Source organism: Silurus aristotelis (genome assembly GCF_946808225.1).
Source record: "Silurus aristotelis genome assembly, chromosome: 6".
Taxonomy (NCBI): domain Eukaryota; kingdom Metazoa; phylum Chordata; class Actinopteri; order Siluriformes; family Siluridae; genus Silurus; species Silurus aristotelis.
Window position 1 is genome coordinate 26,291,737 of NC_139579.1, and position 18,642 is coordinate 26,310,378.

The 18,642-nt window shown below is 38.8% G+C and overlaps 1 protein-coding gene across 1 annotated transcript in view; it reads right to left on the minus strand.

Annotated features, from left to right (window-relative positions):
* Window positions 1-18,642, minus strand: part of babam2 (BRISC and BRCA1 A complex member 2) — a 100,216-nt gene that overhangs the window by 76,197 nt on the left and 5,377 nt on the right. Inside the window, exon 4 of the mRNA XM_083544817.1 lies at window positions 11,485-11,579. Coding sequence (XP_083400943.1) covers window positions 11,485-11,579 — 95 coding nt within the window. The remainder of the gene's footprint in view (window positions 1-11,484; window positions 11,580-18,642) is intronic.

The window sequence follows — 18,642 nt, forward strand, 5'->3', positions numbered from 1 at the left end:
ATCTCTTTACACACACATTCTTATCCAGGGTTGCAAAATTTTCACGGAAACTTTCCATGGGAATTACCATATGAGATATATGGGAATTATGGGAACTACTGGGAAATTGTAAATTGAGAATTTACAAAAAAATTTAAATAAATTAATAATCTTGGAGGATAATCCTTGTTAAAACAACCAGATTCAATGCGGTTTCAGTTGAATTTCTTTCCTGCACATTCATCAATCACATACACACATCACAATTTCTGCAGGGTTATTAAGGTCATACCGCCTACATGCGCTGTGCGTTCCTCCGTAACAGAAAACGGATCATCAATCCTGCACACAAAATAGTGACAAAAATGGACGGATTCACGTCAACTACATAGATATTACATATATTTATGTTGTAAACGTTCTTGAGCTCTGTGCAACAAAATGATTTTTTACGGGATTTCGAGGATTTAGCTACGCTTCCCCCGTACCTGTGGAACTTACATCCTCTTAGTATCTGCAGCAGCAATTCTGTCTCTATTTTCAAGTCTCGTTTGAAAACACATCTATTTCTGTCTTTCTGCTGAATAGTGTTTCATTATTTTATCCTGTTGTTAATTGTTTTGTTTTTATTGTATGTAAGGTGTCACTGAGTGTCATGTAAGGCACCTATATATAAAATCTGTTAGTATTATTCTTTTTTTTTTTTTTTTTACTATTTATGCAATTAATGACATTGATTAAGGGCCCATAAGTGGCCGTGTTGGTACTTGAACTCATGACCTTCCAATCAAAAGTCTAAAGCCTTAACCACTAGTTCATGTGGTGCAAGAATGTCCAAACTTCCTAAAATGTTACCAAGATCATCAATGACACAAAAGCAACAAAGCTTGTCAGAAGAAAAAGAAAAAAAAAGAAGAACATTTTTACTAGAACACCCCCCCTCCCCCCGTTGATCATTTCCCTATAATGACACACAATATATGCCTTTTTCTCAGTTATTCCTCATCGGTTCCAGTGAGCTTTGTGATAAGACTGTAGGTCTGAAACCATTCCCATGTGTGGTATTGGGCTGTGCAGATAAAAGCTGCAAAAATCACACAGACTCATAACTCTGGAGAACAGGAAGGAACAGGAAGCAGGTTTTAAGCGTGCAAGTCTAGGTTGGACTGGATCTCTTTATGGGCAAGCCGAGCTTTATTGTTGTGGCCATTGTGTGTGTGTACGAAATGAAGGTGTCCACTTCACGCAAAAGGAAGAGTACAAACGCTGCCACTATTCAGTGTTCCTGACCTTGACTCTCTCAAAGGGAGTGCTGCACTTTCTTTAAAGTGTGTTCATGCGTGCCATGATCAAATACCAGCAGGATTGTTATATGAGAGGGTCAAGTGTTGACAAATTCCTTAATTAAAAAAAATAAATAGAAAAATCCCAGTTTCCCTACATGGTGAAAGAGAATTTTTTTTTTTTTTTTATATTATTATATAATATATAATAATTTTTCATGAACTCATTATTACAAAGAAAACACCTATATATAATAAATCAAGATCCATTACAGGGTTTCTGGAGTCAAATTTACCATACAAATTTTACACACCAAGTCAAATTTTACACAATAAATAAAATAAATAACATTTTGACAGAAACACACACGCAAATATGCTGTTAGCAGCTGGCCTTGCCCAAGCCCTCAATTCATTTTTTTTTTCAAGCCAAGTATCGCTATCGCCAAGTAACTTTCACTTCCACTAAAAATGAAAAATAAAATCAGTTTTACGTGTGTGGTACGATCTGAGAGAGTCACGCCAGCAATAGAAACTGATTTACTGTTGCATGTTGGTCTCATTTTTATTGTAATATGGAAACTAACTGACCATTTCAAAGCTCTGAAACTGGAGACTCATTTAATATTACCTCAAGCAGTTCAGTCAGTGAACCTTCATGGATCACAGGCACTCACAGGCACATCGGGCACTCGCGGGTAAAAAGGTTGAGCATTAGCGTCAGTCTCGTTTTGAGCTACAAAAAAACAGCGAGAGAGCCTGTCAAAATAACTAACGCCAGTGGACATCAGGCCAGCCGCTGCTTATTTATTCTGCTGACTTATTATAGACATAATGATGCAGCCTCGGCTCTCCGAGCTGTCTGGGTTTAAACATGAGCTTACTTTGGGTATTTCCCAGCGTGCTCTCAGACTACAGGTGCTTACACAGGGAATACCAAGCTAACCGCGGCCACCATTTATAACTGGGATTGCTGAAGAAACGCACGATGGTTAAGCCTGCAGCGTCGAACGGGGCGGCTCTGGAGAATAAAGTGGGGAAAATCCCACAGAGCTCGCTTGTGGCATGGAATACATACGTTGAAAACCCAAACGTGTCGGTGCGCTGCTCGGAAATGTCGAATTCCCTTCGTAATGCTTTGCCATCCGGTTCAATCCTGATCAATTGTGCATCAGAAGCACCAAGACACACACACTACTTGCCAGAGCAGCACTGTTAAATCTGTCTACAGCACGAGGGTTTAACACAGGCTTGTACAAGCTTCGACGTTGTTTTCTACTGAAAACTTGCGAGAAGATTCTCTGTGGGTTTGTTCTGGGCAGCTTCCCCGGTCAGGATGAAGGCCAAGTAATGGATGGGCGGACAATGCCACAGAACAAGCTCCTCTGGCTCGACATTGCCGGGCCTCCGTCCATAGCCAAGAGACGCATAAAAAAAAAAAATAAATAAATAAAAATAAATAAAAGGGATAATAATAAAAAGCAAGCACAGACTGCCCTGGAGCGCTTATCCCATTCCCGTACACTAATAAGAGACCCCACAGTGGAGACAGATGGGAAATCATGAACACTAGGAGAGAAAGGGGGGTTGGATGCCAAACACTACTGGCTTAAGATCTGTGGAGGTGATATAATATCCTTCCATTGTATGCCTGACTGGGTCACTAACATTGTTTTGGCTTTTTGTCCACACTATTAAAAAGCTTCAAAATGTATTCAAAAAGCATTGCAATTTTACTTAGGTGGGAAAAAAATACAACAAAAAAATCCGTCCAGTGCTTCAAGTTGAAACTTTGGCACACGCTCAAGAGAGACGGCTCAAGGATCATTATTTTAAAAACCTAACCAAGAAATCAAACACTATTAGATACGCGTGGTGTCTAGACTACAAATCCAGTTTGCTAAAAAGCCAGGGGCAAGATGCTCGGCCACGATGCTTTCATCTCTCCTCTCATGTAGCCGTGGCTATAAAGTCACATATTCCACACGCAGCCGTAACCAATGCCTCGGCTAACTTCCCACAATAAGCTGCTCTTTGTTTGGTAGCTCGAAAACCGCCAATTAAAATCCGAATGAAGTTCTTGCGTTGCGCCATCGCAGCGGTGTCGCTGCATTACAGCCGTGGATAATTAAAGTAAAATGACTCATTGGAGAGAATAGGCAAGATGGAAGGCATTCCCCTGGAGTGTTCATTTAAAGCAAAAGCTCACGCTCTACAAATATTCTCTTTCTTTATTTCTCAGAAAAAAGAAAGTAAAAACCACCTCGACTACAAACACAGCCGAAACCTGAAAATAAAAATGCTAAGTAGGAAAAAATAATAATTAAGCAATTATTTTGCTTAATGGCAAAAATATAATTGTATTCTTCCTTTTTACAGTTTTTACAGGTAACCTGAGAAATTGAGACGAGATCCTACAGTCAGGAACGTATGCACTTAGGCAGTGACAACTTTCAGAATTTTTTTTTTATCTGGAATAAAGCAATTAAGATGTGTTTAAAATGTAGCCTTCAACAGAATACTGAAATTTAATATTTGAATGGATATTCAGGATTCTATTCAGTCAATGACTGCCTGAAGTCTAGAACCTATAAAGATGATCATGTTTAACAGATAATGTGGTATGCTTTGGAACATAAGCCCTTCCTTTCCTTCTCCACACTTATCTCTTTCTGAAATTCTGATTTAAAGAATCTAAAGAAAATCCCCCCAAAATAATTTTTTTAAGATGTTTATTAGCAGGCTAAACAGGCTTTTTTTTGGTCTTGAGTTTTAACCCTTTTTTGATTGCGGACTTTGACAATAATACGCCTAGCACTTGCATTTTTGACTTGGTTTTTCGTCACCAAAAATAAAATAATTCTGTGGTCATCCACATTATTTTAGTCTTCTGTAGACATTTGTAAAAAATGTACCGATTTGTTGATTTGGCTACGCTTAAATCGTCTAATCTCTGATAGCTTTGTTTTTTTTTTATCCTAATAAACAGCATATCAGGTGAGTGTCCAGTTATTTTTAAGCTTGCAAAAAAAGGATGCAATAGTCTGATAAAATATGTCAATGCAAAATTTAGGTTTAAAAAAAAAAAAAAAAAAACCCTTAAATGAAATCTAAAAGTCTGCATTTCAGTCACACCCTGACTGCTTCATGTGAAATCCATTTTGCTGGAATACAGAGGAAAATTCTACTCAGGGACATGACTGTATGTAAAATACATTAATAAACAAACGCTTGCCGCATTACTCGCGTCATCGCTGGGAATTAAACCGTGCCTGCGAATTGGCACTTGATGATGCGCTTTTGTTATAATTGTGCACGATGCTACACAATCAAAAAGTTACACCCACTCTTTATACTCAGAGCAGGATTTTTACAAATGGGGGAGGGAAGGGGATGTAATGCTGCCGCAGGTAGATATGAATGTGCTTTAGCTCTATATAATGAACAGCTTTATTAAAAAAAATATGAATAATGAATAATGGCGTCCTTAAAGGGAAAAATAAAACATAATAGGCAGCTTGCTTAATATTCATACGCACTTTTAATCAGTCACTATGAGGGGACTATTCTAAATATAGCATGTTTACAGACAAAAATTTTGGGACAATTTATTTACTTTTTAAGTGCAGTAAAAGACACATTTTGAAAGAATAAAAAAAATTAAATGATAACAAATATCAAGAATTTATACAGCCTGTGTACGTTGCATTCATTCGTAATTAAAAAGCTTTTACGAAATAAAATATGCATAAGGCCTTTATTCGATTCCATTAATTTTTTTTTTATATATTTTTGTATAGTGCTTTTAACAATGGACCTTGATTCAAAGCAGCTTTACAGAGATAAAGCAGATAAAAAGTTGTATAAAATAATGTTAAAGAGAATAAGGAAAAATAATTGCTCCTTATAACTTTAATGAATAAACCAGTGGTGATTGTGACGAGGAAAAACTACCTGAGAAGGCGTGAGGAAGAAACCTTGAGAGGAACAGACACAAAAGAACCTCATCTGGGTGGCACCGAATGTCTATTTATTACAGTTCAAATTCTTCTTTTTTTTTTTTTTTTTTACCTTTACTTATTTTAGTGCACACACACAAAAAAGAAATTGTCTTATTGTGTAATAAGTTGTTGTAAAATTGTGTAAAATTTATATATATATGTATGTATATATGTATATATATATAAATAATAAAGAAACTGTAAACGTTTTTTTACATTTTGATCAAGAAAAATCGCTTTCAAACAGTTATTTCTTCATTTGTTTTACATTTTGATCTCAAATGTTAAACTGTTTTATGAGTTGCTCAGCAGCTCCTGGTTCCATAACCTCAACTGACTGTATAAGACTGTAGAAAGAACATTACTCATAATCTTACATTTCACTGCTCATGTTAGTTCTCACTCTTCAGTGTTCTATATTGTTTTAAAGACCATAATCATACTCTTGATATCACTCAAATGAAGATGGGTTCCCCTTTTGAGTCTGGTTCCTCTTAAGGTTTCTTCCTCATACCATCTAAGGGAGTTTTTCCTTGCCACAGTCACCATGGCTGCTCATCAGGGATAAACACACATCATTCACCTTAACTGTTAAATTCTGTGAAGCTGATTTGAGACAATGTCTGTTGTAAAAAGCGCTATAGAAATAAACTTGACATTTTCAAAACAACAATTCTAATAAACACGGACCTTATACACGAACATTATTCAAATTTTCCAGCTTTCTGCTGTATGCAACCAAGGCTGCCATTCCAAATATTGAACTATCAATAGCCTTTTGAGTCTTGAGTGAAAAACTAACTAAGCAAACACTGAATGATAAAATTGCTTGAGTGATTCAGCATATTTGAAATATGAGGTGAGAAAGTGTGCAAACATTCGCTTGTCCTTTTCGTGAATGCCCTTGTTGTTGTGGAAAAGAAAGAAAAAAACCCACCGATACGACCTGCAAACTTTCACATGACATGAAGCGAAATTGGATTCTGAAAGTGACTAAACCAAACACTAGTTACAAAGTCATGTGCCTTACTATAATACAAATCCTTCCATGATGAAAAGGGGTTTAACGTAATTCACTGTACAGATGAAGCCTGAAAAGCTCTTGCGAATACAATGAATTCATAAGTATGCCTTTTTTTCTTTCGCTGCTTGTTTATCAGTGAGCTGTCAATGAAACAAAGCGGCACTGTTGTGCTGTGTGTGGCGAGTTAAGACCTGTGGTCAGTGCAGGGCATTACGCATGACAGCGTGTGCTGAAAACAGAGGATGATGTATCGATGGGGACTTGACCACAGGACATGCGGTTAGGTCCTGACAATGAGCACCGATTCTGCTCCAAGCCTGGTTTTTCATTAGGAAGACGATAGAATAGTGACGGGAGGATTTCACTTGAAGATTATAGCCACGAAAATAAAGAAAATAATTCTGAATAAGGCAAAAATAAATAAAAAAAAATCATTCAAGTCCTGGAAGAAAAAAACAAAGCCACAGTCATCAGTAGCCAAGACAAGCCGTAATTCTGTGCTTTCCGGATGGAGGGATGTTCGGCTATTTTCTACCTCTTGTCAATCACTAGCCAATCGTGGGCATCTTGTGATCCCAAGTATGCAAAAGCTGGCAGATAGCTGTTTACTCAGACTGTGTTACGCTGCCATGTGGTGCAGCAGCAGGAGAAGTTTAAAATAAATTAAAAAAAAAAAAAAAAAAAAAAAAAAACCTCTTGGAGAAAATGTGAGCGATTGAAGTTAAAAGTAGAAAAATATAAATAATTAACTATTAAGTATTTATCATATTCTGGGGGGAAAAAACTTTTTTGCTTGACTTAAAAACTATGATTAACCAATTAAAACATTAGTCAAAGCAAAAGCTACAAGGCCAAGGTTTTGTTACTAAAACAAGCCATTCGACTCAATACAAAGGGACTCGACTGGCACACACACAGACACACAGACACACAGACACACACACACAGACACACACTCAAATGAAATGTTTACATGTTTATTATTATACAGCTTTACTAACACACATTTACTGTACTGGTCATACTGTGTTAATTCTGTCATTGTGTTGTTTACACTAAATGTTTTTTACACATGTGCCCTGTAGTGTCCGAGTTTTCTTGTGTTGATTAGTGTGGTTTCACGTGGCACTTGGGTCCTGGAGGAACATTGTTTTGGATCACTGTGTACTGTACTGTGTGTGGCTGAAATTTCCGATCGGAAACTTCTGATCGGAAACTTCTGATCGGAATGTCGTGAGTTCAAATCCCACCAAGCTAGGCCCTAGAGAAAGGCTCTTAACCCTCATCTTCTCAGTGCCATCACCTTCTCTTTTTGCTTTCTGTGCATTTCTGAATCAGAGTTCAAAATGCGACCAAATATTTACCGTATATCAAATGACTGCTTTTGTTGTGCAAAAGACAATTGAAGAAGCTGGTTTTATTCAACCTACTTTGATGATGGTGAACTGTGAATATACACAGACAAGACTAGAATAAATCGGTTTGCCTCACATGCCTGGACTAGCGATTTGTTCGCCACTGAGCCAATAAGAAAAAAAAAAAATATCCACCACAAAGCTCCGCCCAAATGACAATGGTGGGAAAATGTTTTCGTTCTCTTCAGCAACTTGCCAAAATCCACCAATTAAAAAGAAAAGTGTGTGTGTGTGTGTGTGTGTGTGTGTGTGGGGGGGGGGGGGGGGGGGGGAGATTCAATGGCATTTGCTTTGAAGATGGTCTACTGGAATTACATTAATGTCTGGATTCACTGTAACTGACACAACTACGGTTTATTGTAAATGACTGTTACTATGAACAAAATGCAAGTAATATAAATCACTGAAATGTTATTGCGTAGGTCTTGACCCGACTGAACGAGCTCCCATTGGAACATTTGCCTCACATTTACAATATATTCCTCGGGATAAGTTCCCGTCCTTCAGAACCAGATCACTGGAAACAGGCCTTATTAATTCCAGATGTTTTCACCAGTAAACATGAGGGTGTCAGCTCTGTTGAGTGTGGGATTTTTCGTTTTTTTCCACATCTCGAGCCAAGGAAACAACATGGAGCGTAGCAGCTAATAATATCCAGGTCAGATTGTAAGTGGGACACAAATTTTATCGAGACGTCAGGAATTTCACAAAGGGTTCTTGAAAGAAAAAAAAAAGAAGAAAAAAAAAAGCCTGATGTTGACTTGCCAGGTGAAAAACAAGTCTTAGGGCTTTGCAAAACAGCCTGACATTCACTGGGACGTTCGATCTGGATTAAAACGAGTTTTCCGGGTACAACATACCCCCCCACCCGCATTTTACGTCTAGATAAACCAACAAGACCTTCTTATGATCATGTTGCCTTATGGTTGCACCGTGTTATGCTAAATATTTACGGCGAATCCAGCAAAAACATCTGGATTGGTCGATGACTAACGAGAAGGAGAGAGGATGGCGCTACGTAGAGACGTCACTGACGTGAAATGCTGAACGGTGGATAGTGGAAACACATTGATTCGGTTGAAAAGGTGAACTTGGATCAGCAGGTTGTGAGATCAGATCCCTTGAGCAATGTGTTCCAATAATAACCCCCAATAATCGTTAAATGCTCTGGATGAGGGAGTCTGCCAAATGCCATGAATTTAATTGTGTGTACCGGATTAAACAGAACAGGTAAACACAGCTCTGGATGTGCTTCCTCTTCTTGTTTCCAGCTGGAGTTAGGAGAGCGTGAGGAACACTCGTCGACTCCAAAACTCTTACGCAAGCTGGGAATTCTTTTTTTTGTATTACATTTAATAAATTACAAAACTAGTCCATAAGACGTTTGCACTCATTTCTCCTGTCTAGGTCAGAGAGCAGCTCTTACATCTGAGCACCACATAATCCATAGATGTTTCACTGAACATATCTGCTTCCGAACACAATCGTTCGACAGGTATAGAACTTTCCCAAGAGAGCTCATCGTTCGTCTCGGCACGACCACGTCTGAGTGCGGTCCAGATGTGCTAAATTTAGAGCATGACACCCGTTAATTCCCACCGAAATGCGAAAGCGTCCACAGTGGAAAAGGTGTGTCGTTGTTTTCCATTTTCAGAGATCTATTTTTTTGTTCTGTTTTTAGCTTTAAAAAAAAAAAAAAAAAAAGAAACACAGCAGGTCTGTAAAACTTCCCGACAGACTATGCATCTCACTCCTCTGATGGTCTGGCTGTCAGATGTTCTGTCAGTTTACCAACGATCTTTTCTGTTCGCGAAACCCTGTGTTTTTTTTTTTTACACGCGACTGCAAAAACAGGTCTTTTTTGGTGCATGTGCAATCATCTGAGCAAGAAACAGCTCGAAAAACTAGTGACTGCAGTGATCTCTGCGGAGGCCTGGAGTTCCTTCCAGAAGCAGAGGTCAGATGTAGTTACATAATTCTGCAACACACACACAAAGACACACAAGAAGAAGAAAAAAAAACCTTCTCTGCTACACATTATTAGTGCACGCCATCGGATTTCACAAGCCACTTTAAAGGAAGTCGAAACAGCAAAAGGTATCTGTTGCTTTGCTGCTTCAAAGGCAATCAGCTACACCGGCTCTACTGTTCAGTGACCTTAAATCCTGTACTGCTTCTGTAAATGTTACGCTTATTGCAAAAACAACACGGATTTTATCAACTTAAATCTGAAATGGACTCTCTGAACTTTAGCCTCAGATGCTCCTTAAAACACTATATATATGGACAAAAGTATTGGGACACCTGCCTTTTTTCCAGCTTTCCAGTTTCCCTAAATTGTTACCACAAAGCTGGAGGCACACAATTGTATAAGATGTCCTTGGATGCGTGAAAATCTTCAGTTTTTCATTCGCTTAAATTAGAAGAATGTGAGCTCCTTTAAGATGAGCTTTACATGGCTGGACTGGAAGATCTGCCATGGAGCTCTGCTATAGAACAACCCCATTGAACACTTCTGGGATGAATTGGAACACAGACTACACCCCAGGCCTCCTCACACCTCCTGAGTAGCCAACACACTTGTGGCTGATGAACAAAAATCTCAACAAAGACGATCCAAAATCTAGAAGATATCTAGAGGTCTTCCCAGGAGAGCGGAGGTTGTTAGAACAGTAAATGGAGACTAAATGAGGAATGGGATGTTCAAAAAGCACATAATCCATATTGGGTATTTATAAATATCAGTTTGCAAGATGTTCAGAGTTTAGAAATGAGTTTATTAGAGGGACAGTGCATGTAGGACGTTTTGGAGACAAGGTGAGGGAAGAGATTAAGATGGTTTGGAGCAGAGGAGGGACATGGGGTAAATCAGTAGAAGAATGCTGAGGATGGAGCCACCAGGAAGGAGGAAAAGAGGAAGACCAAGGAGGAGGTTTATGGATGTGGTGAGGGAAGACATGCAGGTAGTTGGTTTGAAAGAGGCAGATGTAGAGGACAGGGGGGTTTAGAGAAGAGTGATCCGCTGTGGCGACCCCTAATGGGAGCAGCTGAAAGAAGATGATGTTTAGAGTGAATTTAAATTTTTATTGTTTGGAACAGGAAACATTTTGCTACCACATACATAGACATCTTATACAGTAATGTGTGCCTTCCTACTTGATGGTAACAGTCACATATGGCTGGAAAAGTCAGGCCTCCTAAAAACTTGTGCCCATGTAGTGTATGCTTTGTGGACCATGACTGAAGCACACAATTCTGGATAAAGATTTTCATGCTAAATTAAGTAGTTGGTTATCTGATGCTGTATTTTGTGTACATTTTTCGACACCTGATTATGGTGTATTTTGACTTGTTTAAGGAAATCGGCAAGAAATTCATAGTGCGCACTGAACCCAAACAAGATCTGATTTGAGTCTGGATTTACTAGCGTTTCATTGGGACAAAAGTTTGTGGACATATGACCATAAGGTTCATCTCAATTTAATGTTATAATAACCTCCACTCTTCTGGGAAAATGTTCCACTAGATTTTGTTGAAGAGTTGTACTAATTCAGCTACAAGGGTGCGAGTAAAGGCAGGTACTGATGGGAGGCCTGGGGGTGCAATTAGCTTTTCAATTCATCCCAAAGGGGTTCAATAGGGTTGAGGTCAGAGCTTTGTAGCAGCCCATTCAAGTTCTTCCACTTCAACCCATGTATATTCACTGGACTGGCTTTGTACACAGGAGCATCGTCATAGTGGAACAGGTTTAAGTCTAATACTCTTAATTGAGACGGACATACCGGTAACTCGGAAGGCTCCGGCAAGAACTCAGCATCCTCTCCGAAAATAAAGTCGGGAGGCAGCTCGGGGTCTCGGGCGTTAAAGATGATGTCCCCTGGAGAAGGAATAAATGAAGAATTCAATCGAACTTTCTTTTGTTTTGTATCGCAGTGCTGTCAAACTCTTAATTCTGATTGGCCAGAAGGAATTTTTAATAGGTAAAACATTGCTATGACAATTATTCATTCAAATCCACCCTTCACTAATTCTAATAGACTATTGTTTCTATGGTAACAGCTCATTTATATGGACTTGGGTAATGGATGAAGATAATCAAAGACAAAGAAAAACTCGATAGAGTAATGTTTTCTGTTACAAAAGGAGTGTCCAGTGTCTGTGTTTTCCCTGTTCCTCCATGAGACGCATGATTTTGCGTAAAAAAAAGTACTTTTTATAGCTGCTATAGTGTAAGAGATATAGTGAAAGTTTCATTCTTATAATCAACAGTTGAAAAAAAATACAATTCCTGCATCCTACATTGAGGTGTAACTTCCATTTCACATCGGTCTGTTGTTGATTGTTTCCCTATAACCCTATATTCCTTACTTAAATCAGGCGATACGGAAGTGCAAACGTGGGAGAGTAATTATAGACCACAAACGACACCTGGATATAGGTGGCACCATGGCTTCGCACCTTCCTTTTACACTTGCGCATGTCATGCCACGCTTTTACCGTTCCGCGCTCACAGTTTACCGTTACACCTAGTTTAAACAGCACAATGGTAATTATTGCTTGGTGGTGCGAATGGGGCCGAGAAACGTATGACGTCAGCAAATTTGCGTACGCCATGCAATGAAGACTGCATGTTTGTTTTGTCTCCAGCTCGCACTTTGCGCGCATTTCCTTTATTATTAATATTAAACTTGAAAACTTACATAACAATGCCAGAGGTATTGAAAAAAAAATAAATAAATAAAAAGTGTTTTAGAGTCTAGATTTAGCGCAGTGTCACTGTGACTTTTTACGTTTATTTGATTGTATTAAATCCTCTCATTTGTGCCAATTTAATTTATTTAATTCAAACAATATAATAAAAAACGTCTATAGCATTAATTAGATTTATTCTATTTTATTTATAATATATATATATATATATATATATATATATATATATATATATATATATATATATATATATATATATACACAGTGAGGAAAATAAGTATTTGAACACGCTGCTATTTTGCAAGTTCTCCCACCTAGAAATCATGGAGGGGTCTGAAATTGTGCATGTCCACTGTGAGAGACATAATCTAAAAAAAATAAATCCAGAAATCACAATACATGATTTTGAAACTATTTATTTGTATGATACAGCTGCAAATAAGTATTTGAACACCTGTCTATCAGCTAGAATTCTGACCCTCAAAGACCTGTTAGTCTGCCTTTAAAATGTCCACCTCCACTACATTTATTATCCTAAATTAGATGCACCTGTTTGAGGTCGTTAGCTGCATAAAGACACCTGTCCACCCCATACAATCAGTAAGAATCCAACTACTAACATGGCCAAGACCAAAGAGCTGTCCAAAGACACTAGAGACAAAATTGTACACCTCCACAAGGCTGGAAAGGGCTACGGGGAAATTGCCAAGCAGCTTGGTGAAAAAAGGTCCACTGTTGAAGCAATCATTAGAAAATGGAAGAAGCTAAACATGACTGTCAATCTCCCTCGGACTGGGGCTCCATGCAAGATCTCACCTCGTGGGGTCTCAATGATCCTAAGGAAGGTGAGAAATCAGCCCAGAACTACACGGGAGGAGCTGGTCAATGACCTGAAAAGAGCTGGAACCACCGTTTCCAAGGTTACTGTTGGTAATACACTAAGACGTCATGGTTTGAAATCATGCATGGCACGGAAGGTTCCCCTGCTTAAACCAGCACATGTCCAGGCACATCTTAAGTTTGCCAATGACTATTTGGATGATCCAGAGGAGTCATGGGAGAAAGTCATGTGGTCAGATGAGACCAAAATAGAACTTTTGGGTCATAATTCCACTAAACGTGTTTGGAGGAAGAAGAATGATGAGTACCATCCCAAGAACACCATCCCTACTGTGAAGCATGAGGGTGGTAGCATCATGCTTTGGGGGTGTTTTTCTGCACATGGGACAGGGCGACTGCACTGTATTAAGGAGAGGATGACCGGGGCCATGTATTGCGAGATTTTGGGGAACAACCTCCTTCCCTCAGTTTGAGCATTGAAGATGGGTCGAGGCTGGGTCTTCCAACATGACAATAAACCGAAGCACACAGCCAGGATAACCAAGGAGTGGCTCTGTAAGAAGCATATCAAGGTTCTGGTGTGGCCTAGCCAGTCTCCAGAACTAAACCCAGTAGAGAATCTTTGGAGGGAGCTCAAACTCCGTGTTTCTCAGCGACAGGCCAGAAACCTGACTGATCTAGAGAAGATCTGTGTGGAGGAGTGGGCCAAAATCCCTCCTGCAGTGTGTGCAAACCTGGTGAAAAACTACAGGAAACGTTTGACCTCTGTAATTGCAAACAAAGGCTAATGTACCAAATACAGTGGTACCTCGACATACGAGTGCCCTAACATACGAGTTTTTTGAGATACGAGCGGTCACTCGGTTGATTTTTTGCTTTGATACGCGAGCAAAAACTTGAGATACGAGCTCGAGACGCCGCTGCTAGATGGTGAATCGAAGCCAGAAAGCGAAGATTGTGACGAAAATTAAGATAAGCATAAAAATTTTGTTTAGGGATACGTAGTGTACAGAAGTGATAGTAAAAAAAACTAGTTTTCCCTCTGCCTCCACTTATTGCCTCTACCACCCCCCCTCCGCACACTCACACACACCCCACCAGCGTTTTTGTTAGCTCAAGTCGTCTCATATCCAAGAAAAATACACTGAATAAAACCTTATTATATCTTTACATACTCTTTTTATTATGTTTTTATACAATATTTGTTATTTATAAATAAATTTTTCTTATTCAAAAACACGTAACAAAAACAACTGGGGTGGAATTTTGGGGGCTGGAACGGATTAATGACATTTCAATTAATTTCACTGGGGAAATTTGCTTTGAAATACGAGCAATTTGACATACAAGCAAGGTTACGGAACGAATTAAACTCGTATGTCAAGGTACCACTGTATTAACATTGACTTTCAAATACTTATTTTTATCATATATTGTGATTTCTGGATTTTTTTTTTTTAGATTATGTCTCTCACAGTGGACATGCACCTACGAAGACAATTTCAGACCCCTCCATGATTTCTAAGTGGGACAACTTGCAAAATAGCAGTGTGTTCAAATACTTATTTTCCTCACTGTGTGTATATATATATATATATATATATATATATATATATATATATATATATATATATATATATATATATATATATATATATATATATATATATATATTTTTTTTTTTCCCATGCAATATTATGCTTTGCATTTTTTCCCCTAACGTACTGAAATTTAACCGAACCGTGACTTAAAAACCGAGGTACGTACCGAACCGTGAATTTCCTACATCAGGGTACGTCTATATTACAGTAATTTATGCCATTTGGCATACGCCCTTACAATTATATCATTTTACAACTAAGTAGCTGGGGTTTAAGGGGCCTTACTCAAAGGGCCAGCAGTGGCATCTAGGTGGTGCTGGGACTTGAACTAGTGACCTTCTGATTAGAGGTTCAGCATCTTAACCACTGAGCTGTAAGACAGTTGTAAGACACTTTGAATAAGGAGGGCTGCCAAATGCCCTGAAAGTAAATAATTTATTTTGCTTGGGGACTTGCATGGAGATCATTTCCCATGTTCTGGAGCAACTTTTGGTTCATAAACAGAATCCATGCTTCATTCCATCAAAAACAAATCCAACAAGCCCCAATTCAAAACTACTTTAAAATCTGGTCAATGAGAGCTAAGCTTCAATTTCTCTACTTCTACGAGCACATGATGTCTTTTTTACTCCACAAACAAGGAGCTGTGAGCAAAATCAAACACCAGGCAGTACTTTTCCATTGATGGAGTTGAGAAAAAAAACAAGCTGATGTTCATCATGAATCAGTCACAGTGGTTAAAGGAAATACCTGTAATCTATTCTTCCCAGATGTTGAAGAAGATATTGACTAGTCATTAACCCATCAGTGTTAGAGGGACCATGAAACACCCCTGGAGTTGAAGCTTTTTGGGCAGTAAATCAAAGTAGGCGATTAAAAAAGGGAAACACTGGGTTTCTTTCAGCGGCACACATTTGCATGTAAACAGCAGGCTGCTCGGTTTTTATTGCTCGACTGCGAAGGCAAAAAAAAAAAAAAAAAAAACACATTTCCACTCTGTTTCAAAAGAAATCACATCAAGCGCAATCACAGCCATGTCTTCCACTATTATAGGTCAACTACAGTACATGTATTGCAATTATAAGCAATATAATGGGCTTAACGACGCGATACGCATGTGGCGCAATTAAAATGAAAATCCATCCTGAACAACTTGCAGATTTACATTTAGAAGTACACTACATGAACAAAAGTTTGTGGACACCTAAGCATTAGATTGTTTAGTGCTTTTTGAACATCCGATTTGACATTTAGTCCGTGTTTGCTGTTATTAGAACCTCCGCCCTTCTGTAAAGAAGTTCTACTAAAGTTTGGAGGTGTGCTAGTGGTGATTTGTGCTGATTCAGCCATAAGAGTGAAGTCAGGCACTGATGTAGCTGAGGTGAGGAGGCCTGGGGTTCAGTCAGCGTTCACGTTCTTTCCAAAAAGGTGTTAAATACGGTGTTCATAAGGTGTTCTTCCACTCCAACCCATTTAAACCCATGTATATTCGTGGAGCTGGCTTTGTGGGCAGGAGTGTCGTCATGCTGGAAAAAATGCATCCAAAGACATTTTATAAAATTGTGTGCCACTAAGTTTGTACTAACAGTTTGGGAAAGAACCACATATACATGGAAAAGTCTGGTGTCCCAATACTTTTATGCATACAGCTTACCATGATCTAAAATGCAACCGGACATCCGAGATTCATTCAGGGATCAAATAGTTGGTCTTTATTTGATTCGCTTCCCCCTTCAATGCTCTAATATGACAGTGGAAAAATTGGGACATTGAAAAGAGTGATGGACAACAGCTCGGTTGTGTCCTGCATCATGTGTAAGTCTTTTGAAAGCATTAACCTGATGAGCATCATGTATTGCATAATTTTTATTTATTTTTTTTTAAATAGCACTAGTTGTAAAATGTCCTGCTTATGTTTCACAGGAGCCCAATTTCAATCCGGAGTACTGGACACAAACGTCCAGACGAGTCATTAACCCAAAAAAGGCTTTAAGTTATGAAACCACACTTGAGTCATCAAGGAGTTGTTGACCGCTAGATGTTGTGAAATGAAAAAAAGCAGTTCCCGAACGGACTTTTTTTTTTTCAGTTGTTTACCGGCAACACGAAAACACATCTAAGCCGATTACAGAGATAATTACATGGCCGGTGTATTCATATAAACGAATAACCAGCATCAAAGGATAACTAATTCCTTAAAAGAAATCTAAGCATAAACTGAGTTGTTTTTCCTGCACACCGTGCAACACTGACTGACACGGTGCTAAAGCGGTGTGCTTTACGAGATACCTCGCAAAGATCCGGTTACTTTCCGAAACGATCAATAAAATTAAGCTGACGAAAAAACGGCGGATGTGCACTACCTTTGTGAACGATTCTTTCTCAAAAAAAAAAAAATAAATACCACGCGCTTGCCAGAAGGACCGACAGTTGAATGCTTCATGACTCACGCCTATTGCCAGAAACCTCAATTAAGATCACTGCTGTGTTATAATTAATATCAAACCCTGTTTAGTAACATTAAGCAGCTTCTTACTGAGCTGTGGTATTTAGAAGCAACACTCACCAGGCTGGTGCACATATTAACTGAAATCAGACATTATTGGTGAGCAGCAATGATAAAAAGACGTATAAAGTCAAGTGTGCTGAAGTAGAATTGAACTATTTTCTGCATTCTTGTGGTTGAGTGAGTGGGGGGGACAGTCCTACGTCTTGTTACGTGTTTACTGTAAAACTGACTAACCAATCCAGATATTATCATTATTTAAACTCAGTACCAACAGGTTCTAAGGTGCTGGTGATGAAATGTCGGGGCTTTGAGCAACGTCAATGAATTGCACAAGTGTTCGAATTATGACTGTGGCCAAATCAGGGTTTTTTTTTTTTTTGGTTACTTTATTCTGAGCTGTATTTTACATCTATAGAAGCTTTACTTGTAAGTCAAATATACAAATACCATTAAACAAAAAAAAAAAAAGGTTCATTTTAGGAACCAGAAAGTATCAAATATGCTACAATCTGCACCAGGACAGAATGAAGACAAGTAAAATAATTTATTGTGTATAAATTCATAGTTATAGAATTTATAAAAACTGTTTTTTTGTTAATGTATTAATACATGCTTACTTTTTTTACCCTTATTTGTTCCAGCACGAGGGTTTACTGTTAACCAGTGCTGGACTGTGAGGGCCAGAAAGAATCATAGTTACTGACTTACAGTATCACACAAAAGCACAAAAGTAAGTACACCCCTCACATTTCAGCAACCATCTTCTAAAGGGACAATTCTATAGAAATGAAACTTGGACTAGTCAATGTGCAGCTTGTAGAGCAGTATATAATTGTGCGATGTAGCTCTATGTTGTGCGATGTAGCTCTATGTTGTGCGATGTAGCTCTATGTTGTGCGATGTAGCTCTATGTTGTGCGAGGCCGCTCTATGCTGGACGAGGCCGCTCTATGCTGGACGAGGTCGCTCTATGCTGGACGAGGTCGCTCTATGCTGTGCGAGGTCGCTCTATGCTGTGTGATGAAACTTGGACTAGTCAATGTGCAGCTTGTAGAGCAGTATAGATTTACTGTCCTCTGAAAATAACTCAACATACAGCCATTACTGTCTAAACAACTGGCAACAAATGTGAGTGCACCCGAAGTAATCACACCTTGCTGAGGAAGCTAAAGGAGAAGCACCATGTGTCTAACATCCAGCAGCTCCGTGATGTCATTATGGAGGAGTGGAAGAGGATCCCAGCAACAACCTGTGCAGCTCTGGTGAATTCCATGCCCAGGA